Consider the following 27407-nt stretch of genomic DNA (forward strand, 5'->3'; position numbering starts at 1 on the left):
AGGTATTAGCACCCTTGCAGGGAAAGGAAACATTTTGTTTTCTTACAACTAAATTCTCAGAATATCTGGGCTTTTCATGTGAAGCCAGAATCTGTAACCTTTCCAAAATTAGAAAGAGTTTATGCAGGATAGAGACTATGGCATTTATGATGAGCATTCCTTTAGTTTAAGTTTTCAGGTGCTGGCCTTTGCAGAAGAATATCCTGGATTCTTTGAAAGTTAAAACAATAAGCTGCAATGGCAGATGTTCCCATTAGAAAAAGCTGATGCTAGGTGATATGCATTGATGCTGCTGAAGGGGTCAACGAATGGAACACTGCTACTCACTTGGGGACAGTGAATTTGGATGATCACCCCTTCCCCCCAGAAGCATTCTTCACCAGTTGGAAATATGTCCCTGAGGGTCATGTAGCTCTCAGGGACATATTTTTGACTGGCGAAGAGAACTTCTGGGGGATAGAAGAGATCATCAAAAATTAATCTCTCTCTCATAGGTGCTGGTGCTGTATTACACTTCATAGGTAGTACCAGCATTTTGCAACTCAACATTTCTGCCAATATAAACAAAATAAATCATTGCCCCCCAAAAAGCCTATAAATGGCACAGTGTCTACAAATGAGAAACATCAACTTGGCTTTTTTGTTTTTAATTGCTTTGCATTGCTTTTTTGTTTTTAATTTTCATATTGCCTCTTGTTAAAATTCTATGTCTAATAGGGAAGTGGAAAATGTTTTGGGTGTTCCGGCACCGAAACGAAAAACCCAATCACCATCCTGAAATATTTTGGAGCCGAAACAAATCACCCTTGTTTCGGTTCCAAACATGTTGTCATTTCAGCCCTCCATTTTGTGACCGAGAATGTGCTTCTCCTTTCTCCTCCAATTTGAGTTCTGAAGTGTGCTTGAATTTCCTGCCTTTCAGCCTCCCATTGACTTCCGCAAAGTTCCAAAATGTGCGTCTTCTTCCTCCTCCATTGAGTTCGGTGACATGTGCTTGAATTTCCTGCCTTTCAGCCTCCCATTGACTTCAATGCAATGTTCTGATGTGCAAAATAATGCCCATATTTGGCTCTACAGGAGCCAAATTAATCTTCCATTAGCTAAGGGGAGGTGGAGGAGGGGGCAAGGGGGGGGATTTCGGGAGATATTTCAGGAGGGTATTAAAGGGCCAGTAGCCATTTCTTCCTTGCTGTGCCTTGTGTGGGGAGAGAGCTCTTTTTCATGATTGCTCAGCCTTTCCATCACACATCCACCATTGCCTCCAACCATTGTTCAGCACTGCCACCATTGCCACCTTTTTTTTCTCCCGCAATTTTTTTAATTGAGAAAAATAAGAAGATTCCATCTTTTATTCCTTCTGTCTTGCTAACACGGAAAGCCTGCTACCTGAGCCATCCTTGGACCTTGGCTGGATTCTCTCCTGTATTTGTTGAGAAAGCTTCGGCGAAAAGATGGGTTTTGAGGTGTTTTTTAAAAATTGCCAGAGATGGGGAGGAGATATTAAGAGAGATATTATAATCCACCTCCCCACCAACGTCCCCTCACCCACTCCTCTATAGAATATCCTGGAGGGAGAAACTGGGACCAGAATGGTCCACTAGCCTCCCCCAACCAAGTTTCACTAATACGTACCTGGTCGGCTCCCTCAACAATGATCAAATCAGGGATGAGTTTAGGTTTATTTTGGACCATCTTGGCATTACAGAGGAACAGGGTAAGGCTTTGTGGATTGTTGGCAGTGACCCCCAAGGTCAATGAGCTGGCAGGACAGCCGGAAGGGGAGACCGCTATTAATTTTCTGACTTCCTTCCCCTGGAATGGCCTGCTGACCTGCAAACATTACTTCTTCTATTCCTCACCACTACCAGGATAGCTGTCCCATAGTCAACAAAGGTGATGTCAAAGAGATGTGCCAAAAAATTGTGTGCCACCATTGTTGTTGTTGTCATCATCACTCTTTCAACTTGCGCAGGTGAGAGGGGGGCAAAACCTCACTATTCCACTGGCAGAATATGTTGTTTAGCAGCATCCTTACTTTACTTGCTTTGGAAACCAGGTTCTCTTCTTTGCAAAGCTCTACTGTTGTTGTTGACGTGTGCTGTTAATGCAGATTTGGGACAGAAAGAGTGGGGGTAGTGGTAGTGCTCCAATGGGTGACTGCCACCACCCAGTTCCCATAGGGATTAGGCAAATGACTGGGTTTTGGTGATTTGTTGAAGTTTGAGTGACTTTGGGGCAGATTCGGGGCGGAAAGGGGACATCTCGGGTGGAAGAGTGGGGTGGGGTGATAGCGCCCCAATGGATGCCTGTCATCACCCAGATCCCAAAGGGATTGGGCAAAGGGATGATTTTTGGTGATTTGTTGAAGTTTCTTTGGGGCAGATTTGGGGCAGAAAGGGGGCATTTGGGGTGGAAGAGTGGGGTGAGGTGGTAGTGCCGTACCCCAGTGGGTGCCTGCCACCACCCAGATCCCAAAGGGATTGGGCAAAGGGCTGATTTTTTGTGATTTGTTGAAGTTTATGCGTCTTTAAGGCTTTTCTCCATAGGAATAATGGAGGTTTCAGCAGCCCCATAATTGCACTTGGGGGGCACTGGGGTGGCCCAGAGCAAGTGACGGTGTAGTGCACAGGGGGTGCCAACCACCCCATGGGTTGCTAACCCATGGGGTACAGGGTTTTGTTGTTTCTGAGGTGTTCTGAGTGTCTATTCTCTGGTAGCATATGGGATTTATAATGACAAACCATGAATCCACTCTCATTTGCTACCAGTGAAACTACACTAAGAACCCCTCAGAAACAACAAAACCCTATACCCCATGGGATAGCAACCCATGCGGGTGGTTGGCACCCTCTGTGCACTAAACCTCCACTCACCCGGGCCACCCCAGCGTCCCCCAATTGCAGTTATGGGGCTGCTGAAACCTCCATTATTCCCTATTGAGAAAAACTTTAAAGACGCATAAACTTCAAAAATCACTTTAAAATGATCCCTTTGCCCAATTCCTTTGAAATAATTCTGGTACCTTCCTGGCCCCCTTTGGACACTCCCACACACCACACCCCACCCTGGGCCACCCATTTCCCCCCAATGTGAAGAGATGCATTTGCTGAAACCTCCATTATTCCCTATTGAGAAAAACCTTAAAGACACTTAAATTTTAAAAATCACTTTTTAAAAAATCAGCCCTTTTCCCAATTCCTTAGAAATAATTCTGGTAGCTTCCTGCCACCACTAGGCACTACCACCAACCACACTCCACCCTGGGCGATCCCTTTCCCCGCAAACTTAAAGGAGAAAATCTTAAAGATGTGTGAACTTCAAAAAATCACCAAAAATCAGTCCTTTGCTCAATTACTCTGAAATTTGAGTGGTAGCCTCCACCCATTAGGCACTTCCATCCCATACCATTCTTTTGTCTCCAGGACCGGTTTTTTGAATGCTAATCAGTTCATATTCAGATTTGGATTAATTCGGAACCAAATCGAATCTGGGGTGATTTGGATGGGTCTGATTTGGATCCGAAATGAAATAGGGGTGTTTTGATTTGGGTCCAAAATCAAACATCGAATATCTGAAATGCACACCCCTAGTGTAGATCACAGATAAAATGAAATAAATCATTAAATTAAAAACTATAAGAACAGCAAAAGTAAGAGCAGCTTAAAATCTATCAATGTCACATGAGAGGGAGCAAACGTTAACAACCCGGTCTGTAGTAAAACAAGCCAGTCAGCAGATTCCAGTTAAAGTTGAACAATGTTTGTGTATCTTGGCAAAACAAAGACTTTGTTGATGTATTTCAGATGCAGACCAGTGTGAGATGTGCCCAGAAGATCAATGTCCAAATGAGAAACATGATCAATGCATCGCCAAAACAATGACCTATTTATCCTATGGAGAACCATTAGGAGCAATTTTGATTTCTTTTGCTCTTTTGTTTTCCCTGATCACCTTTGCTGTGATTGGGATCTTTGTTCTGCTCTGCAAAACTCCCATTGTGAAAGCCAATAACTGGAGCATTACTTGTACCCTTCTCTCCTCTCTGCTGCTTTGCTTTCTCTGCTCCTTCCTATTCATTGGTCAGCCTAGGAAGGTGTCCTGCCTCCTCAGACAAACCGTGTTTGGCATCACCTTTACTGTTGCTCTTTCTTCTGTGTTGGCCAAAACCATCACTGTTGTTCTGGCCTTCCTGGCCACCAAGCCGGGAAACAGGATGAGGAGATGGATAGGGAAGAGGCTGGCAGTATCGGTCATCATTCTCTGTTCACTTATTCAAATTGGCATCTGTGCTGTGTGGCTGGCAAACACTCCCCCTTTCCCAGAGTTTGACATGCACTCTCAGATCAGTGAGATCATTGTGCAATGCAATGAAGGCTCAAACACCATGTTCTACATCGTCCTGGGCTACATGGGTTTTCTGGCCATCATCAGCTTCACTGTGGCCTTCCTTGCGAGAAAGTTACCAGATAGCTTTAATGAAGCCAAGCTGATCACCTTCAGCATGCTGGTCTTCTGCACTGTTTGGATTACTTTTGTCCCAAGCTACTTGAGCACCAAGGGGAAATACATGGTGGCTGTGGAGCTCTTCTCCATCATGGCCTCTAGTGGTGGACTGTTGAGTTGTATCTTCCTTCCCAAATGCTACATTATTATTCTTAGACCTGATCTGAACACCAGAGAGCAACTAGTAAGGAAACAATATTGAGACACTGGACTCTTTCTGCCTTTTCTTGTTCTTCGGCACCATGTCTCTCATCATTATATTCCCATATTAGTAGTGAAGGAAGGCGTAGATTAGAGAATACAGTCAACATGGGTGGTATCGGTGACTAAGCGTGGGTGATATCGGGACAATGGGGGGGGGAAACTGTGGAAGAGCTGCTTGAACAATGAGCCATATTGCACAGCTCTGGCACTGCTTTGAAGGACACATCAGCCCGGTAGCACCATGTGTCCAGAATGCAGCACCGGATGTCAGCCAGCCTACAGTGTGGGCCACAGACTAACAGTTATCAAAGAAGGGAGATATATGTAGACAACCTTATACTTAAGGTTAGGTGAAAAAAGAATGGCTGACAACCAGACTAACGCAGTGTGTGGCCATCAAATGAAGCACGTGTGTTTGACATGCATTCCACATTCATCCAGGTCATGGTGCAGTGCAATGAAGGGTCTGTTACATGGGTTTTCTGGCCATCATCAGCTTCACTGTGGCCTTCCATGCTAGAATGTTACTGATGGATTTAAATTTATTTATTTATTTATTTATCATTTATTTATTTAATTTGTATTTAACATATTTTTATACCGCCCAAAACTTACATCTCTGGGTGGTTTACAACAAAAACAAGAAATTTTAAACACAACAATTTAAATTTTTTAAAACAATATTCTAAAAACAACATTAAAACAATTTAATGAAGCCAAGCAGATCATCTTCAGCATGCTGTTCTTCTGCAGTGTTTGGATGCCAGGGCTGGACTGGGGGCACTGAGAGGGCGGTGGAATGTATGTGGGGAGGGAGCCAGGATTTGAGCAGAATGGCTACCTAAGGGTGGGAGTATTCATTGCTGCCAAGTGCAGCGGGGCGCAGTCAACATGGAGACCAGGGGTCCCTAGATGGTTTTTAATGTAAGCTGAGTTAATTGTAGCTCCCGCAAAGGTTGAATCAGGAAGGCCCCACTCTGAATGCACATGGTGCCCACACACTGCCTTGAAACTGTCACTCAGAACAAAACTCACTCTACACTCAGATGAAAAAAATTAGAGAGAACACTGATGGATACCAGGCCTCCCAGAAGCGTTGTATATCAATGGCACATATTGTAATACATGCTTGGAGTGCAGAAATGTGAAAAAAATGCTTGAATACAGATCAGCAATCATGTTCACTGGCCACATATTTCACAAGTGTTGAGCACACATGAATGGCTGCTGTTCATTCTCAGCTCTACGACAGCAGTGGGGGAGCAAAGGGGGTTAATCTTTGCAAGGATGATAGCAGTGCCCTCCACCTTTGACCCAGCTTCTGGAGGGGAATATAGTATTTGTGCATGCATGGAGATGTACAAACACACACACACACACACACACACAATGCCTCTGCATATTCCTCCCATCATAATGATGGGCATTTTACGAGCCAATAAATCATGCAGCAAGGTGTGCATTGAAGAATGGGGTGGGTTGGGGAGGTTGAAAGGAGGGATCACTGTTCTGTGAGGCAAAAAGGTTTCCCTTCCTACTTCAGATCTGGAAACATAAACCCACACAGACAGGTCATGCTAAAAAATCTGGTCCTGAAGTCATGAATAAGGAGGAAAAGCAAAAACCATTGATGAAAAGGCAGGCAAGTGGGGCAGGTGGACCGGGGGGAGACGACAACCTCCATCTAAACCATCTGATTCACACAATGCATGCCAGAGAGTGAACTGAATGAAATTACTATGGTCCAGGACCAGCAAACAGTACCTGCGAACCAACAAATCACAGATACAGGTCAGAGGCAATTTCCGTTGTTGGAAAAATAATGCGGCCACCTTTGAGACCCAGATCCCTCTTTCCACACCCCACTAGTCATGAGAACAATCCTCAAAGGTCTCTTTCCAGGATCTGCTTCAAAACAACTGTGAGGAGGGAAATCGCTATGCTCCTTTCTTCAGAAGTCAAACAAGAGAACCAACCGGCTTCCTTAAAGATTGGTGGGTTTCACAGTAGAGGCTTCTTGGAATGTCACCTGTGGGTTCAAGCAGTGCTCTAGCTGAGTTCGTGTGAACTGGGGAGTGAAAGAGCCCTTTCTCTCTTCTCCATACACACACATACCCCTTGCTGAGTGTGATACTCCAGAAAGAGAAGGCGGCACCAGTAGATTACAAGCAGAAAGGCACATGGGAATGCAGGGGGGGATATGTGTCCCTAAATAGCTCCCCCTCTCACACACATGCAAAAATGTGGGGCCCGTAGCATTTGCTACTTTTGCTACTAGGTTAATCCGGCCGTGGTGAGGTGGCCAAGGAACAGCCTTCCAGGGTTTTTGCGGCCCAAAGGGTTGGGAATGCGGTGGGGGGGAGGCTCGACTCACCAACTCAGAGTTCCCCTCCCCCCACCCAGCTGGTTGCTGTGCCCGTTGTCATCAGTTGAGTTTTCTTTACATTTAGACATAGTCCCCTTTTTTCACTGTGCTCCTTGACTTTCATTACTAGAGCTTGCAGATATTCCGCATTCTCCGCTATAAGAATGGTGTCATCAGTATAGTATTGGTTATTGCTGTTTCTTCCTCCAGCTTTAAAACCATGCTCATCTTCTTCCAATCCAGCTTCTCTCAGTATATGTTCAGCATATAAATTGAATAAAAAGGGAGAAAGTATACAGCCTTGTCTTACTCTGAACGTCTGGTTCACCACTATGGAGTAAATCCACCTGTCTCCATGGAAACACAGCTGCAGCTCATTCAGACATGTCCTCGTGTGTCTATTCCAGGGGGCCAAGGAACAACCTTCCAGGGTTTTTGCGGCCCAAAGGGTTGGGAATGGTGGGGGTGGCAGGCCGGACTGCGTGCACTGAGAGGGCGGGGGAATGTTTGTGGGGAGGGCGCCGGGTTTTGAGCAGAATGGGTAATTGAGGGTGGGAATTGGGGCGCAGGGGCACCCCGCAGGGTGTGGCACACCGGGAATATGCCCTGTTGCCCTGTGGGCCAATCTGAGCCCGGGTGGCTCGACTCACCAACTCAGAGTTCCCCTCCCCACACGTGCGCTTTAAAGTTTTAACAGGAAAGCCTTTTTAGGCTAGGAGATCCCCTGTATTTGTAAAGGGGAATCCCAGCTGGATTCCCATTTACAAGTATATCCCCCGCCGAGCCAGGCTGCCAGCCAGTTCCATGAAATGGGGGGGTGGTCCCAATTCTAACTTGGACTGGCACCCCCCCCCCCCTTTGAGGGCCGGTCTGGTTCATCCTCGGGCCACCCAAAGGGGCCTGGCTCAGTCTGAGCTGGTTCGCGTAACCCTCTTTCTCTCCCCTCTCTGTCTACACGAAGCCAGAAGCAAAGCCTCCTTGGAATCTGCCATACCCCAAATCTCATCCTTCCCTACCTTCTCTGAATATCCGGTGCACCACTATGGGAATCACACTAATTCTGCCATGTAATGTATTTGTTTCACTAATTTACTTTCATTCTCTTTTAATAAATTTGAATTTGTTCACTGAAACCTTGTTTTGTCCCTTTGTTTTGTTATTAGTTCCATGTCTACCGCAGAGGGATAGACATTACAGTAGCAGCCCTAGGCCCCGCATCTTGTAACCGTGGTTTGTGCCATAACACAGGTCCAGATGATCAAAGACAGCAAGGTTACTGAACATCAACAAAGGTTCTGCACTAAGTCTGAATCCTGAAATTATTATTTTATTTTTACAAACTTGGGTAGATTATTTCCTGACCATGAATCCATTTATATACCACATCTTTGCAGTGGAGTTTAGAAACATTTTCATTCAATTGTTTATTTTCTTTCTGGGGGATTGACATCTAATACTTGTTCATCCCTGCTTGGGCCATTTTGAGGGAAGACCTTGCTGATGAATGCTAGGATACCCTATGGAAGTGGAAGAAGGGGAATGTTCTGCCTGACATTTTAGAAGTTAAGTCACATTGGCTATGTAGGACACATTGGCGATCTGTACCCACTCATTATAAAATCAATGAAATATATATAAATAAAATATAATAAAATAAATCATCTGGACGCATTGACCAGATGCCTCTTACTGCATGTTTCCCTTTCTTCTCACTCAAAGCAAGGCCCAATGACCAGCAGGCACTTGGGTCCACAAAGTGTTAACTGAATCCTGTTATTGCCTGCTAAACAACAAATATTGTTTAGGAGGGAATAAGAAATGTTCTCATGGATTGTATAGGGACCAGAGGACAGCAGGGAAAGTGTCAATCCACCCTGTAATTATCAAAATCACTATTATTCAGTTCTGCTTCTTGTGGAAGCCCCATGGCTAGCTAGAGGTCATTTAATGATAAGATAGGTTAATTATAACTCAGTAGCTCATACTAGGACACATTCACTCAGTGTTTTAAGGAATTTAAAGTGCCAGTGTGTGCCCTAGAACTCAGAAGACGTTAACATGAAACAAACAACGCTCTGTCAAATGGAATTTCTGTGTTGGTAAAGTTCTTTGTGGGTAGCCTTCTCTAGCTGACAAAGCAAGTGTACAGCTGGGGTGAGATTCAAAATTTGCAGGAGCTCAGAATGGTTCGGTTACTACCATTCCTCCTATATCTGCCTACTATTTTCAGCAGGCAAAGACATCTGCGCAGAATTCAGCACAATTCCAAGACAGGTTCCAGAGAAGACATTACCATTGGGGAATTTGGATCCTTCTTACAGGGTGTTGTGCTTCTATTCAACTTTACTGTACCACCAGACATATCCACAACAGGATAGTGAGTATTGCATCTTTTGTTTTAATGGTTGTATTGGGTCTTTTAAGTAGGGTTGATCTAATGTATGCCTATCTGGTTTAAATTATTCTAGTGGAGATTCATTATCAATGGCAGCTTCTGATATGCCTCACATGGAGGCTGCAGCATCAAAAGTCACAACAGTCTCAGGAAGCCAGTTCCAGCTGACAGTTGGTTAGGAGTCATATTTTCAAATTTCCAGTTTTAAATAGCTTTTCTCTATTTTGGTTAGAAGTGGGACAATCATCCTCTACTCCTGCTTCCCCTGAGTGGAGGATGTCTTTGAAGCTCTATTAGATAGACAGTCAAAACCTCTGAAAGGACATTTAGCAGCACAGGTATAGCTCAACCTTGCCTGGAAAAAGAAACTGGCAGGCATACAGAACAAGGATGCAGAGGGGCAGGGAGAAAGCAGCTAAATAGAACTGGTGCAGTAGGGAAGCAGCAATTTATGAGACCCTTCCCTTCCCCAGGAAGCCCTCTGGGCCACCTGAAAATCTGCACAGCCCTCAGGGAGATATTTTCTGGTGGAACACACCAGAACTCACCATCATATTGTCCAAATGGAGAGGATGCCACTTTTTCTTTATTAAGGGCAGTGGCAGAGGGATTAGAGCTAGCATATTTTGAAAGAGTAACAAGATGTTTTTTAGCCCTAATACACTCATAATCGAACCATTTTTTAGGGCGGTAAGATTTTAGTTCTGATCTGGCGTGGTCCGATTTGGTTATCAAAGCTTTAATTGAGCAAATAAGGATCTCATAGTTCTAAGTGACACAATGGATGCCACCTTTTCTTTATGGAGGGCAGCAGCATCTCTAAGACCTCCTTTGTCATACAGCTGTATGACAAATGGCGATAGTAAAGGATAGATCAGTGGTAGAGCATCATTTTTGCATGCAATGGATCCAGGGTTCAATCCATGACACGTCCAGGTCGAGCTGGGAAAGAATCCAGCCTGAAAATTTGGATAGCCATCACCAGTCAGTGTAGACACCACTGAGCAATAGTCTGACTCAGATTAGAGCAGTTTCCCATGTCCCTAGAAATTCATGCAGGGGAGCTTTCTCCCAATGGCTGCATATCAACAATGGGGAAAGATGTACTGGCTGCATATCTGTATGTCAGAAAAAATATACAGCTGGTCTTAAAGTCATTCAACTATGTGTGTTTGTTTAACACATTTGTATTCTGCCCAAAACGCAAGTCTCTGGGCGGTTTACAACAAAACATTAAAAACAACCAATAAAAAGTTTAAAACATTTCAGCCATTAAAATTTAAAATGTTAAAACTATTAAAAACACAATCAAACTATTATGTGTTGTCTTCCATACTTGCAAGCAGAATATATATAAATGCAATAGACTTGTTTTGCTGATCTATGCATGTAAAACTACATTAAAATCTCTTTACAGTTTAATGCCTAAAAATTACCAGCATGTTCTTGCCTTCATCTTTGCAATTCAAGAGATCAACAGGAATGACCACCTCTTACCCAATATCACACTGGGATTCGAAATCTATGACAATGTTTTCAATCCGCTGAGAGCCGTTGGGAACACTCTGCAGTTCCTCTTCACAGGGCAGGGGAATCCCTTGAATTACAACTGTGACAGGAAGCTGCAACTAGTCCTTGCCATTGGTGGGCTCACCTCCCCAAATTCCATGCAGATGGCCAGTGTCTTCAATACCTACAAGATCCCACAGGTATGTCTGTTCCTAGCGATGACTAGCTGTAGTCATTCAGAAATGGCTACGTTCCTGAGGTAGCTCAGTTTGGAAGCAGCTTTTGAGAAGACAAGGCTTCCTTGTCTGGAGGAGGAAAATGTTTGTTTTCGTTCCTAAAGAAGAAAGCAAGAGGGCAAGCAAACCAACCAACAAGGGGGAAAGGACAAGGTATGTTTGTTAGGCTAGTTTTTTATTGGGTTTAATTTCTGGCTATACCCCTACTAATTGTGCAAAGAGGCACCTTTTTGATGTGGTGATGATTCTCTTTATTTAGCAGGGGGAGAGTAACTGGCCCTATCCAACCGCAGCATGGTACCTCCAGTGACTGTTGCTGGTGTCTATATTTCTTTTTAGATTGTGAGCCAGTCAGGGACAGGGATTCATCTTATTTATTTATTATTTCTCTATGTAAACCACTCTGGAAACTTTTGCTGAGAAGTGGAATATAAATATTTGTTGTTGTTGGCTGGCTAGGGGTTCATTTTTGACAGGGCAGTTTCAATTTAAGTTTCAGTTGTGCCTAGAGAGAAAATGGGTGGGGATTGGCTACCGCTATGCTCTGAAGGTGCCTCAGTTTGGAAGCCACCCTTAAGAAGACAATGCTGAGACAAAGGAAGTTTTTCTTTTTGGAGATCTGTGAGCAGGAGTTTGGTAACAGACATCAAATGAGTTTTGTGAGGGAACTTTTAGTAGGGAAGTTGCATGTGAGCCCAGAAGTGGTCTCCCTTTATCAGAAACAAGACACCAAGCATGAAAAAATGAGTACTGCACCACTTTTGTAACTTTCCTGGAGCAAGAGCTTGATACCTTTAATTAGATGGTGATTGCAGCTTAGACCAATCTGTGAAGGAAACAATCTCTATGTCTGCATTCACACATAACATGAAACCGGAGGTGAAGTGACCTCCAGTTTCAAAAACTGTATGTCTGAATGTGGACAACCAGAGTTTCAACAGAAAATGAAGTTGCGGTTTTCCTCCTCTGAGAGTGATTTGCACTTTTGGTTTGTAATGAGGACCACCACTTGGACAGTTCCACCGGAGGACTTGGAACCACAGTTCCAAACCACAGTTTGTTATATGCAAATGCAGCCACTATATTCTAAATTCTAAATAACCAATAAAACCAGTTATGAAGCAAGAATGCCAGCAGAAGAGGGGGTGCCTCCCAGAGTGTGACTATCTGCCTGAGGTGCAGAAGTTGTGGGTGTGCGTAGGGTGCAAAGAGCTCCTGACTCTCAGGTAACAAGTGCAAAGAGCTCCTGGCTCTCAGGTAATAAGTGCATTCTCTTGAAGCCAAGATTTCGGACCTGGAGAAGCTCAGGGAAACAGAGAGGTCGGTGGATGAGACCCTCTGGAATGTGATAGAGGCATCCTATTCCCATGCTGACAGCTCCTCTACTCTCATAGATGATGATGATGACGATGATGATGATGATGATGATGATGATGATGATGATGATGATGATTATTTCAGTTTCTATACCGCCCTCCCAAAAATGGTTCGGGGTGGTTTACACAGAGAAATAATAAATAAATAAGATGGCTCCCTGTCCCCAAAGGGCTCACAATCTTAAAAAAAAAAGATACAAGATAGAAACCAGCAACAGTCACTGGACCTACAATGCTGGGGGTGGATAGGGCCAGTTACTCTCCCCCTGCTAAACAAAGAGAATCACCACAGTAAAAGGTTCCTCTTTGCCCAGTTAGCAGGGGATGAAGGGATGTGGGGATGTAGAGATGCAGGGCATCAGTCTGATGAAGAGAGAGATGCTCTCTTAGAAGGGACACCTTCCTTGCGTAATGCTCCCAAATCCTCTCACACATAGGATACTCCTCCGGGAATTGGGGGCCTCCTAGTAGTGGGCAATTTGATAATTAGGAACTGGGGAAGGTGAGGAAGAGTGCAACAAAGATGATCAGGGGCATGGTGCACCTTTCTTATAAGTTAAGTCTACAGTGTCTGGGGCTTTTTAGTTTGGAAAAGGGGTGGCTATGGGGAGACATGATGGACATTTATGAAATTATGCATGGAGAAGAGAGAGTGGACAGAGAGAAATCTTTCTCCCTCTCTAACAAATCTCATGGGTCTGAAGGCCAGGTAAAATAGGACCAACTAAAGGAAGTCATTTTTCACAGAGCAGAAAATTAATCTATGGAATTCTCTGCTATGGGATGTGGCAAATATACAGTAGAACCAAAAAAAAAAAAAAAAGGCATGCCCTCACCTCTTGCCAGTTGGCTTCTCAGAGGCATCTGGTAGGCCACTGTGTGAAACAGCAAGGCTGTTCTTATGTTCTTGAATGGAAAGGTTTTCATCCCCTTCCAAGTTCTAGAGTGTCTTCTAAAAAAATTGAAGGAATAATTACTCAGTCCACTGTGCAATGTCTTGTTTTCAAAAGACTATTATTGTCATTTTCTTTCAATATTAGGGCCACAACTCCCCTGAACACATTTTCTTTCAAACTGTGTTTCAACCTTGCCCCAGCTTTCACTTTCAAGTAGGAATAGTCTTTAATCTTTCTTCATCCTGTTTAGAATCCTATCCCAGTATAAGACTCAATGGTACCAGTAGTTCCTACTCAAAATAGAAGTATTGTCTTATCTGAAATATTTGATGGAAGCTGAAATTTAGTGAATTGAAGAAGTAATACCTTGATCAAGAACAAAGGGATGTCCTTTTAATACTGTTTTTAAAAAACAAAAAACAATTTCCCCCCCTTTTAGCTGAGTTATGGATCTTTTGACCCTGTGCTAAGTGATCAAACCCGGTTCCCATTTTTCTTCCGGATGGTTCCAAGTGAAGACCTTCAATATATTGGGATTATTTTTCTGCTGAAGCATTTCAAGTGGAATTGGATCGGTCTGCTCACATCAGATGATGACAGTGGAGAAACATTTCTTCAAAATATGAGACCAAGACTTCTCCAGAGCAATATTTGTATTGCTTTGGCACAATCCATTCCAAAAGTAACAAGTCACACATCAAATACACACACTGAAAAAATGCTGGTGGAAATAGCTAATGCTGTCTGGAAGGAAGCAAAGCTGAATGTGGTTCTTGTCTATGGGGATAGTCATTCTATGGAGGGTTTACGAATAATCTTAGAATCCTACGAATTTCATCATAAGCTTCCATTGGAGAGAGTGTGGCTCATAACTGCTCAGTGGGATTGCACAACTCTTTCTTCATGGAATAAATTCACAGGGAAATCTTTCAATGGTTCTTTGTCATTCACACTTCACAGAAAAGTAGTTCCAGGATTTTGGGAGTTCCTGGAGAGTATAAATCCATACCAGTCTATGATATATTTCATCCATCAGTTCTGGTCGTATGCATTTTTCTGTTCACTCCCAAAGCATGGCTTATATGTTCCAAATCAAGACAACTGCACTGGGGAGGAGAAACTGGGGAGCCTCCCTGAATCTGTCCTTGAAATGGGCATGTCTGGGCAGAGCTATAACATCTACAATGCTGTTTATGCTGTAGCACATGCTCTCCATACTATGTATTCTTCGAAAACTAAACAGAAGGAAATGGAGAAACTCGGGGGAAAGAGTCTTCTGTTACGGCCTGTATGTGTTTCCTCCTCCTTGTTTGCATTTCACTTCTCATTGTATTAGTTCATAACTCATAATAGCAGTTCTGTGATATAATGTCTGATTGTGGCATGAAGTTCCTGACACCCTGACTAACAAAGCACTGGTGAAGCAGTATGAGGTAGCTTAGGCTGAGAGAGAAGAAACACCCAGAATCACCCATGAACCTCATGGCTAAATGGGGATTTGAATCTGAATTTGGGAAATTCAATTGGAAATCAAATCAAATTGCCCTTTTAAGGGGTGACACAATTATTATGCTTTTCAACAAAAATAAATTTCAGGAAGCAAACCTTATATCAAATATCTTGTAAATGTTTATTCAATATTCAGTATTGTTTGATGTTTTAATATGGCTGATTCCCATTCCAGAATAAGGTAAATGGATGTCAGTTTTTCCAAAAGTTTTTCCCTTTGTAATAATTATCCCAATCTTACTTTGTGTATCAATTTATATGTGAGTATTCTTTGCCGTAAGATCCTGTACTATTCGTCAACAGGAATTGCTGTTGCTTCCCGTGGCTTGCTACCAATATAAACATGCTTAAAGGTATATTCCTGAAAGGTATATAGTATTTCTTCTCACTGACATCTTCCAGTTGGTGATCAAGGGATTTGTGGTTAAAGTGATAATCTTAATGCAATTTTCCACAATTTGACCCAGGGTGTGAACTTTTTCTCTTCCCAGTTAGCTTCATGCTTTTCTGAGCAATATCCATTTCAATAATAGTGCTGGGGAAGAAATCTTTTTTGATGAGGAAGGGAGCCTGCCATCTGGATACGATATCATCAACTTGGTCACATTCCCCAATGACACCATCCAGAAAGTCCAAACTGGAAGGATGGATCCCCTGGCTCGTGAAGGAAAAAGGTTCACCATGAATGCAAGTGCTACTGTATGGAACCACAAGTTTAAAGAGGTATGGAGACCTGTCCCGCCTCACCTTGCTAGATTCCCTGACTTTAAGGGGTTTTCTCACAACCCAGCTCCAATATCAGGAGTGAAGAGTGTTGGGAGGGAGAAATGGGCTGAAAGGAATGGAGTGCCCTGATGGGGAATGCTCTGCTTCTCTCCTCTGGGCAATGCTCCAGGAGTCTCAGACTCCAGCAGTAGGGTCTAGGTGACTTTCCCCCCAGACAGAGGAAATAATCAGCCTGACCCCAGATTTGCCTTGACCATGTTTGATGCCTCTGACCTCTTTTTGTCTGCCTGCAGTCAGACCCACCTTGGCTTTTGCCTGGTTCAGGGAGTAGACCCCTATTCCATACTCTTCATATGTGGATTATTTGGTTTTGAGAATAATAGAAGGGGTGGGGGGAATTGGAACATTCTTCCTTCTTGCTCCTGTTAGATGCAGCCCCGTTCCCGATGTGTTGAGAGCTGCCATCCTGGATCCAGCAGGATTGCCCGGCAGGGAAGACAAGTTTGTTGCTATGATTGTGCTCAGTGTCCTGAGGGGAGGATTTCAACACAGATCGGTAAAAATATGTATATTGTGTAACCAAATCCAAATGTTTAAAATTCTCCTTTTCTACATCAAATATATGACTGAATTTCTAAATTTGAAATAGAATTATGTGAAAGTGATGTGAAACTAATTACCAAAATGTACAATTTGTTATTATGTGAAGAAATGAGAGATGAAGTGGTAAAATCAACAATGGTAAAATGGGCACAAGATGTAGGTCAGAATATTAACTTAGAGGCCTGGGAGAAGCTATGGAAGAAAGATCTTAAATTTATAGCATGTTATCATTTAAAAGAAAATTTAATAACAATGATGTACAGGTGGTATTTAACACCTAAGAAACTAGTTTTAATGTATAAAAATGTATCTAATAAGTGCTGGAGATGTAAAGATAGTGAGGTGTCCTTTTATCACATGTGGTGGTCCTGCAGAGAGGTAAAGAGGTTTTTGCATATGATTTATGATGAACTTTAAAAGATTTTTAAATGTATATTTCATAAGAGACCTGAATCCTTTCTGTTGGGTATAATCAATGAAGAAATCTTGGGGCGGGGAATAGAAATTTATTCCTATATCTTACGACGACAGCTAGAATGGTTCTTGGCAGAAATGGAGATCTGTGGAAATTCCAGCAAGAGAAGAATGGTTGAGGAAGGCATATGAATATGCAGAAATGGCAAAACTTACTGTATTAGTAAGAGATAGTCATATAGAAAACTTTGTAGAAGATTGGAAACCCTTTTTGCGGTATATAAAAAACAATGTGAATTTGGATTTATTAAGGGGAGTTGAAATGTAAAGATAACAGTTGGGGGATTTGTTATAGTAATGAAACTATTAGATTACTATGGTGATGAAAACAAGGATTAGGACATAATAACTAGATATATAAATACGTAGAAAATATTCACATGAGAGCAAACATAGATGTTATAGTATAACTGTGTTGAAAGATGAACCAGAAGTCACATTGATATGTAGAAAACTAATAAACATAAAGTGCAAATATATATATATGACTGAATTCCTCAACATACGTCTGTTGAACTCAAGTACTAGTGCCAAGATCTGAGGGTTTTATTTAGTCTGGCAAATCTTTTCACTTGGAAAACTTTCCCTACTCCTTCTCCAGGAGCAGCAATCTGCCTTCTGCAGCATCATCTAGGACTTAATCTTCAGGTATTAGCACCCTTGCACAGAAAAGAAGCATTTTGTTTTCTTACAACTAAATTCTCAGCATATGTAGGCTTTTTATGTGAAGCCAGAATCTGTAACCATTCCAAAATCTAGAAAAAGTCTGTGCAGGATAGAAACTATGGCATTTATGATGAGCAATCCTTTAGTTTAACTTTTCAGGTGCTGGCCTTTGCAGAAGAACATCCTGGATTCTTTGAAATTTAAAACAATAAGCTGCAATGGCCGATGTTCCCATTAGAAAAAGCTGATGCTAGGTGAGATGCACTGATGCTGCTGAAGGGGTCAACGAAGGGAACACTCCTACTAACTTGGGGACAGTGAATTTGGATGATTGCTACTTCCCCCCAGAAGCATTATTTGCCAGTTGAGAATATGTCCCTGAGGGTCATGTAGCTATCAGGGACATTGTTTAGACTGGCGCAGAACACTTCAGAGGGAAGGAGAGATCATCAAAAATTGATCTCCCTCTCATGGGTGCTGGTGCTGTATTACCCTTCATAGGTAGTACTGGCTTTTAGCAACTCAACATTTCAGCCAATATAAACAAAATAAAACAAGCAGAAAAGATGCCTACAAATGGTACAGTTCCTGCAAATGAGGAATAGCAAGTGTTTTGCTCCTAAAAATGGTCAAAGAGATTTTATTTATTTTTAATTTTCATATTGCCTCCTGTTAAACACTTCAAGGCAGTGTAGAATAGGGATGTGCGAAACTTTTTGGGTGTTTCGGCACCAAAATGAAACACCCAATCACCATCCCAAAATGTTTTAGAGCCGAAACAAATCGCCCCTGGGTCGGCTCAAAATTTTTGTAAGTTTTGGCCCTCCATTTTGTGACCGAGATAGTGCTTCTCCTTCCTCCTCCATTTTGAGTTCTGAAATGTGCTTGAATTTCCCAACTTTCAGCCTTCCATTGACTTCAATGCAAAGTTCCGATCTGCAACGGAATGCCCATATTTGGCTCTGCAGGATCCAAACTAATCTCCCATTGGCCAAGGGGAGATGAAGGAGGGGGCAAGTGTGGGGGTGGATTTTTGGAGGTGTTTTCAGGGGGGTATTAAAGGGCCAGCAGCCATTTCTTCCTTTCTGCTGCCTCGTGTGGGGAGAGAGTTCTTTTGCCTGATTGCTCAGCCTTGCCATCACACATCCACCATGGCCTCCAACCATTCTTCAGCATTGCTGCCATTGCTGCCTTTTTTTCTCCAGCAATTTTTTAATTGAGAAAAAGAAGAGGATTCCATCTTTTATTCCTTCTGCCTTGCTGACACAAACAGCCTGCTACCTGAGCCATCCTGGGACCTTGGCTGGATTCTCTCCTGCTTTTTTCCCTTTTGTATCTGTGAAAAAGAGAATTTGATAATTCCACCTTTTTTGGCCATCACATAGTTGTTCTGCCCTGTACTGAGAGATGAATGCTGCCTGCCTGCACAAGCAGCCACCACAACCAGCCCCAGATCTTCCAGATTTTTGAGACTTTTGTGGATGCCCCATCTGAAGACTGAAGAAGGAGCAGGAGAGAGAGAGACCACCAGACCAACAGAAGTAGCAGCCCAACATTTTGGAGAAGAGAAGACTTAGTGGTGAGTTTATTTTAACACACACCTACTGTACACACACGCACCACTCTGGGCCTAGGCGCTGCCTGTGAGTCTGTGTGTGCGTGTGTGTGTTTTAAATAAACCAGTCCATCCTCCCATTTTATAGAGCAGCAGCAGTATATTAAACCGATTCTCTCAGCCATTATTTTGTATCTTCTTGTCCGGCTGGCTATACCACATTGTGTCTCTGCTGTTGGGACATTGTATCTCTGCTCTTTTTATCCATCCATCTCCTCCTACTAGCAACTATTATTATTGACAATGTTGCCTCCTCTTTCCTTTCATTGAATATTTTGAGTTGATGCTGAAATGAAAATGATGAATTTTAATGTGATAATATTAATATGATATATATAATGCTGATGCCCTGATGTGATGTGATGATGATTATGAGTTGCCGTTCTTCTTGCCTCTTTAATGTTTATTATCTGAGACTTTGCTTTATGGCAGAAGGTTCTCTCTCTCTCTGTGGACTTCTTGTTTGCAATGAAAAAGTGGATTGGGTCATATTGTGAGCTGTAGCATCATCAGAGTTTTTATTCAAAGATTACTTGCATTATGATGTGCTGGTGCCACAGGCTCTGATCCGGTGCAGAAATTGATTGATTGATTGATTGATTGATTGATTGATTGATGTATTTAAACTTTTACACTACCTCTAACTGTCATCTCTGTGCAGTTCACAATAATATAAAACAAGTTAAAAAAATATACAAAAAACTTAAAACAATTTAACAATTGAAAAATAAACCAAAGATTAAAACCTAAAAAAATTTAAAAGCTGGGAAAGCTTGGTGAAAACATGGGTTTTGAGGTGCTTTTTAAAAATATTACCAGAGATGGGGAGAATCGTATCTCAGCAGGGAGCACATTCCACACGCTTGGGGCAGCAGCCGAGAAGGCCCGCCTCTGTGTAGCCACCAAATAAGTTGGCGGTAACTGGAGATGGACCTCCTCAGATGACCTCAATGGGCGGTGAGGCTCGTAGTGAAGAAGATGCTATCTTAGATACACAGGGCCTAAGCCGTTTAGGGCTTTATAAGTTATAATTAGCACTTTGTATTTTGTCCGGAAACCTATTGGCAGCCAGTGTAGCTCCATCACTAAAGGAGTAACGTGGTCTCTCCAGGATGACCCAGAGACCAACCAGGCTGCCGCATTCTGAACCAACTGAAGTTTCTGGACTCCGTACAAAGGCAGCCCCACATAGACCGCATAACAGAAGTCATGTTTGGAGGTTACCAACAGATGTACCACTGTTTTGAGGTCATTGATCTCGAGAAACGGGAGCAGCTGGTGTATCAGCCGGAGCTGATAGAAAGCACCCCTGGCCACCCTTATTGTTCTGACCCCGCACAATAAGTACCTCTGTCTTATTTGGATTCAGCTTCAGTTTATTCTCCCTCATCCAGCCCATTACTGCTTCCAGGCAGGCATTTAGGGAGGATATGCCAGCTCCTGAAGAAGTTGACATGGAGAAGTAGATCTGCGTGTCAAAAGTATACTGGTAACACCGAACTCCAAATCCCCTGATGATCTCTCCCAGCGGTTTCATGTAGATGCTAAAAAACGTTAAGTATGGAGCCTTGAGGGGAACCATACTTAAGCTCAGAGTTCGAAGAGCAACAGTCTCCAATTGACACCACCTGGAATCTGTCCGAGAGGTAGGAGCAGAACCTCTGTAAAAGAGTGCCTCCCACCCCCAACCCTCTCAGACATTCCAGAAGAATACTACGGTTGATTAGGGATGTGCAAAAAATTTCGGGCACAGAACGATCTGTGCCCGAAACGAACAATTTCGGGTGATTTGGGGCCGAACCGTATCACCCCCGATTTCCCCCGATATTTTTCGGGCACGAGCCAAATCACCCGAATTTCGGGCATAAAAATTTGGGTGATTCGGCTCACGGTTGATTTTTGGTGAATTTTTAAAATTTTAGTGACTTTGGGGCAGTTCGGGGGCATAGCATGGGATCTGGGCAAAAGGAGTGGGGTGGTGTGGTAGTGCCTAATGGGTGCAGGCTACAACCCCAATTTCAGGGGGATTGGGCAAAGGGCTGATTTTTGGTAAATTTCTGAAAATTTCATGTCTTTGGGGCAGATTGGGGCATATTGGGGCAGAAAGTGGGGCCTGGGGCAGAATAGTGGGGTGGGTTGGTAGTGCCTAATGGGTGGAGGCTACCACCCCAATTTCAGGGGGTTTGGACAAAGGGCTGATTTTTTGAGAATTTTTCAAGTTTTAATGACTTTGGGGCAGTTTGGGGGCAGAAAGTGGATCTGCCCCAAAAGAGTGGGGTGGGGTGGTAGTGCCTAATGGGTGGAGGCTACCACCCCAAAAACTTCTGAGGTGTAAATTCTCATTCTATCATAGCAAATGAGCTATTTTTCAATTAAACAACTCTCATGACCCCACTTTCACTTTTTCACACTTTCCTTTACTATGAATAATATGAGGAAGTAATCAGTTTAGCACACTTCACCTTATGAAGACAAACCTCATACAAATAAATTCACCATAATTCACCCCTCTGCCCAATCACTCTTAAATTGGGGATGGGTGGTAGCCCGCAGCCATTAGGCACTATCTACCAGCCCACCCCACTCCTTTGGGGCAGATCCACTTTCTGCCCCCTATCTGCCCCAAAGACACCCAAACTTCAAAAATTCTCAAAAAATCAGCCCTCTGCCCAATCCCCCTGAAATTGGGGTGGTAGCCTCCATCCATTAGGCACTACCACCACACCCCACTCTTTTGGGGCAGATCCACTTTCTGCCCCCAAATTGCCCCAAAGTCACTAAAACTTAAAAAATTCTCAAAAAATCAGCCCTTTGTCCAAACCCCCTGAAATTGGGGTGGTAGCCTCCACCCATTAGGCACTACCACTGCACCCCACTATTCTGCCCCAGGCCCCACTTTCTGCCCCAATATGCCCCAATATGCCCCAAAGACATGAAATATTCAGAAATTTACCAAAAATCAGCCCTTTGCCCAATCCCCCTGAAATTGGGGTGGTAGCCTGCACCCATTAGGTACTACCACGCCACACCACGCCTTTTGCCCAGATCCCATGCTATGCCCCCGAACTGCCCCAAAGTTACTAAAACTTTAAAAATTCACCAAAAATCAGGATTTTGCCCCAACCCCCTGAAATTGGGGTGGTAGACTCTACCCCTTGGGCACTACCACCGCACCCCAAAATTTTGCCCCTGGGCCCCTTTTTACCCCCCCGAATCGATTCAGAATCAGATTCGGGTTAAATCCGAATCCGAAACGAATCAAGGGTGATTCGGGTGACCCAGGTTCGGGTCCGAGCCAAATCACCCAAAATCCCAAATTGCACACCCCTACGGTTGATAGTATTGAAAGCCTCCGAGAGATCCAAAAGGACCAAAAGGTCACACTTCCTCTGTCAATTCCCAATTGGACATCATCCATCAGGCTGACCAAGGCAGTCTCCACCACATAGCCAACCCTTGGGTCTATATAATCAGTTTCCTCCAAGACGGACTAGAGTTGAGGCCACCACCTTCTCAATTACCTTGCACGGCCATGGGAGGCTGAAAACAGACCTATAATTGCTCAGCTCTGAGGGATCTAATGCAGGTTTCTTTAGAAGAAGTGTAATGATTGCCTTCTTAAAACAAGGAGGCATCCTGCCCTCCCTCAGAGAAGCATTTATGATTTACACCAGGCTGTCTACAACAGCCCCCTTGCTAGATAGAACAAGCCATGTTGGACAAGGGTCAAGAGAACAAGTGGTAGGCCTCAATGCTCCAAGCAGTCTTGTCCACCTCCTCAGGAGTTACAAACTGAAACAGATCCAGTCAAATCACCTGTTGTTGGGCACCTCCAGTGCAGACATCAAATTAATTGTGCAGTCTCCATCTATGTCGGCCTGAATCTGAGAGATTTTATGTGGGAAAAACTATTTAAACACATCGCAGGGGTAATTGATGATTGCAAATTCTGGTTCAAGGGAGGGGAATGCTAGTCCCCTCACAACCCTGAACAACTCCACTGGACGTAAACTCACAGGGCAATATGGGCAGAAAAGAACCGCCTCTTTGCCGCACGTATTGCCGGAGCATAAATCTTTAGATGTGCTCTATGTCTCAATCTGTCGGATTCGAGCCGAGTCTTTCTCCACTTGCACTCCAGTTGCCAACCTTGCCACTTCAGCCCCCATAGATCTTCCGTATACCAAGGGGCCAATTTTGAAGCGGATCAGAGAGGACGCTTGGGAGCAATCGTGTCTACTGCCCTGCTGAGCAAGTTGTTCCAATTCTCAACCAGGGTGTCAACAGGAGCACCAGCAAAGCAACATTGAATTCATCCAAGGCTACTTGGAATCCTACTGGATCCAATAACCTCTTCAGGTGGACAATTCTAATAGGCCCCTTGCCCCTGGAGAGGTGGGAACTGCTTTTAAGTCCAACCTTAACCAGATGGTGGTCTGTCTATGACAATGGGGAAATCACAGGTGTCCGCATCCATGGAATACCCCCGTGATCAGAGTAAAAGACCAAATCAAGCATGTGACCTGTAATATGCGTCGGTCCAGAGACCACTTGGGACAGGTCCATAGTTGTCATGGCCTCTATGAATTCATGAGCTGCCCTGGACAGATTGGTCCCAAAATGAAAATTGAAGTCCCCCGGAACCAAGAGTCTGGGAGACTCCAACACGGTTTCCGCGACCAAGTCCGTGAGCTCAGTAAGGGATTCCGCTGGGCAGCAGGGTGATCGGTACAACAAAAGAAGTCCCAGTCTATCCCTGGTCTCCAAACTTAAGTACACACATTCCATATGGTCTGATACCCTAACAGGGACCCTGGTAAGGGAGATGTTATCCTTATAGATCACAGCCACTCCACCTCCCCACCCACGTCCCCTCACCTGCTCCTCTACAGAATATCCTGGAGGGTGAAGCTGGAACCAGACTGGACCATTAGCCTCCCACAACCAAGTCTCAGTAATACATACTAGGTGGGATCCTTTATCCATAATCAAATTTCGTATGAGCTCTGGCTTGTTTTGGACTGACCTGGCATTGCAGAGGAGCAAGGTAAGGCTATGTGGCTTGTTGGCAATGCTCCCTGAGGTCAAAGAGCTGGAGGGACAGCCAGAAGGGGAGACAGCTATTAAATTTCTGACTACCCTTCCTCTGGAACAGCCTGCTGACCTGCCAACGTTTCTTCTTCTATTCCCCACCACTACCAGGATAGCTGCCCCATAGTCAACGAAGGCAATGTCAAAGAAATGCGCCCAAAAATTGTGTGCTATCATTGATGTCATTGTCGTCATCACTCTTTCGACTTGCAGAGGTGGCAGGGGGGCAAAACCTTGCTGTTTGAGATTTTTAATGACAAACCATGAATCCACTCACATTTGCTACCAGACAATCTACACTCGGAACACCTCAGAAACAACAAAACCCAGTACCCCATAGGTTAGCAACCCATGGGGGTGGTTGGTACCCTCTGTGCACTACACCGCCACTTGCTCTGGGCCACACCAGTGCCCCCCAAGTGCAGTTATGGGGCTCCTGAAACCTCCATTATTCCCTATGAGAAAAACCTTAAAGATGCGTAAACTTCAAAAATCACTTAAAAATCACCCATTGTCCAATTCCTTTGAAATACTTCTGGTAGCTTCCTTGCCACCACTAGGCACTACCACCAACCACATTCTTCCAAGAGCCACACCTTTCCTCCTGACATGAAGAGGAAAACCTTAAAGATGCATGAACTTCAAAAGATCACCAAAAATCAGCCCTTTGCCCAATTCCTTTTTGGGTGGTAGCCTCCACCCATTAGGCGCTACCACACCACCCTGCTCTTTGGGCTCCAGGACCATTTTTTGGATCCTAAATGATTCAGATTCAGATTTTGAATAATTCATATCAGAAGCGAATCTGGGGTGATTTGGATGGGTCTGATTTGGATACGAAATGAAACAGAGATGTTTTGATTTGGGTCCAAATTGAAACAGAGAAAATCCGAAATGCACACCCCTAGTGTAGATCACAGATAAAATGAAATAAATCATTAAATTAAAAACTATAAAAACAGCAAAAGTAAGAGCAGCATAAAATCTATCAACATATGACATGAGAGGGAGGAAACATTAACAACATTAACAAACCAGTCAACAGATTCGTTCCTTGGCAAAACAAAGACTTTGTTGATGTATTTCAGATGCAGACCAGTGTGAGATGTGCCCAGAAGATCAATGTCCAAATGAGAAACAGGATCAATGCATCGCCAAAACGATGACCTATTTATCCTATGGAGAACCATTGGGAGCGGTTTTGATTTCTTTTGCTCTTTTGTTTTCCCTGATCACCTTTGCTGTGATTGGGATCTTTGTTCTGCTCCGCAAAACTCCCATTGTGAAAGCCAATAACTGGAGCATTACTTGTACCCTTCTCTCCTCTCTGCTGCTTTGCTTTCTCTGCTCCTTCCTATTCATTAGTCAGCCTAGGAAGGTGACCTGCCTCCTCAGACAAACCGTGTTTGGCATCACCTTTACTGTTGCTCTTTCTTCTGTGTTGGCCAAAACCATCACTGTTGTTCTGGCCTTCCTGGCCACCAAGCCGGGAAACAGGATGAGGAGATGGATAGGAAAGAGGCTGGCAGTATCGGTCATCATTCTCTGTTCACTTATTCAAATTGGCATCTGTGCTGTGTGGCTGGCAACCACTCCCCCTTTCCCAGAGTTTGACATGCACTCTCAGATCAGTGAGATCATTGTGCAATGCAATGAAGGCTCAAACACCATGTTCTACATCGTCCTGGGCTACATGGGTTTTCTGGCCACCATCAGCTTCACTGTGGCCTTCCTTGCGAGAAAGTTACCAGATAGCTTTAATGAAGCCAAGCTGATCACCTTCAGCATGCTGGTCTTCTCCACTGTTTGGATTACTTTTGTCCCAAGCTACTTGAGCACCAAGGGGAAATACATGGTGGCAGTGGAGGTCTTCTCCATCATGGCCTCTAGTGGTGGACTGTTGAGTTGTATCTTCCTCCCCAAATGCTACATTATGATTCTTAGACCTGATCTGAACACCAGAGAGCAACTAGTAAGGAAACAATATTGAGACACTGGACTCTTTCTGCCTTTTCTTCTTCTTCGGCACCATGTCTCTCATCATTATATTCCCATATTAGTAGTGAAGGAAGGCGTAGATTAGAGAATACAGTCAACATGGGTGGTATCGGTGACTAAGCGTGGGTAATATCGGGACAATGGGGGGGGGACTGTGGAAGAGCTGCTTGAACAATGAGCCATATTGCACAGCTCTGGCACTGCTTTGAAGGACACATCAGCCCGGCAGCACCATGTGTCCAGAATGCAGCACTGGATGTCAGCCAGCCTACAGTGTGGGCCACAGACTAATAGTTATCTCAGATTTTGCCCCAACCCCCTGAAATTGGGGTGGTAGACTCTACCCATTGGGCACTACCACCGCACCCCAAAATTTTGCCCCTGGGCCCCTTTTTACCCCCCCGAATCGATTCAGAATCAGATTCGGGTTAAATCCGAATCCGAAACGAATCAAGGGTGATTCGGGTGACCCAGGTTCGGGTCCGAGCCAAATCACCCAAAATCCCAAATTGCACACCCCTACGGTTGATAGTATTGAAAGCCTCCGAGAGATCCAAAAGGACTAAAAGGTCACACTTCCTCTGTCAATTCCCTATTGGACATCATCCATCAGGCTGACCAAGGCAGTCTCCACCACATAGCCAACCCTTGGGTCTATATAATCAGTTTCCTCCAAGACGGACTAGAGTTGAGGCCACCACCTTCTCAATTACCTTGCACGGCCATGGGAGGCTGAAAACAGACCTATAATTGCTCAGCTCTGAGGGATCTAATGCAGGTTTCTTTAGAAGAAGTGTAATGATTGCCTTCTTAAAACAAGGAGGCATCCTGCCCTCCCTCAGAGAAGCATTTATGATTTACACCAGGCTGTCTACAACAGCCCCCTTGCTAGATAGAACAAGCCATGTTGGACAAGGGTCAAGAGAACAAGTGGTAGGCCTCAATGCTCCAAGCAGTCTTGTCCACCTCCTCAGGAGTTACAAACTGAAACAGATCCAGTCAAATCACCTGTTGTTGGGCACCTCCAGTGCAGACATCAAATTAATTGTGCAGTCTCCATCTATGTCGGCCTGAATCTGAGAGATTTTATGTGGGAAAAACTATTTAAACACATCGCAGGGGTAATTGATGATTGCAAATTCTGGTTCAAGGGAGGGGAATGCTAGTCCCCTCACAACCCTGAACAACTCCACTGGACGTAAACTCACAGGGCAATATGGGCAGAAAAGAACCGCCTCTTT

The 27407-nt window shown here is 43.9% G+C and overlaps 1 protein-coding gene across 1 annotated transcript in view; it reads left to right on the top strand.

The window, feature by feature from the left end:
- LOC128330913 (vomeronasal type-2 receptor 26-like) overlaps positions 1-26131 on the top strand; it is a gene marked incomplete at its 3' end in the record, with an annotated part of 47625 nt that extends 21494 nt beyond the window's left edge. The window contains exons 4-8 of the mRNA XM_053264278.1: positions 10907-11176; positions 14557-14772; positions 15489-15716; positions 16149-16275; positions 25257-26131. Of these exons, the coding sequence (XP_053120253.1) occupies positions 10907-11176; positions 14557-14772; positions 15489-15716; positions 16149-16275; positions 25257-26131 (1716 nt within the window). The remainder of the gene's footprint in view (positions 1-10906; positions 11177-14556; positions 14773-15488; positions 15717-16148; positions 16276-25256) is intronic.
- Positions 26132-27407: the final 1276 nt, after the last annotated feature.

This window comes from Hemicordylus capensis, chromosome 6 (assembly GCF_027244095.1).
Source record: "Hemicordylus capensis ecotype Gifberg chromosome 6, rHemCap1.1.pri, whole genome shotgun sequence".
NCBI lineage: Eukaryota > Metazoa > Chordata > Lepidosauria > Squamata > Cordylidae > Hemicordylus > Hemicordylus capensis.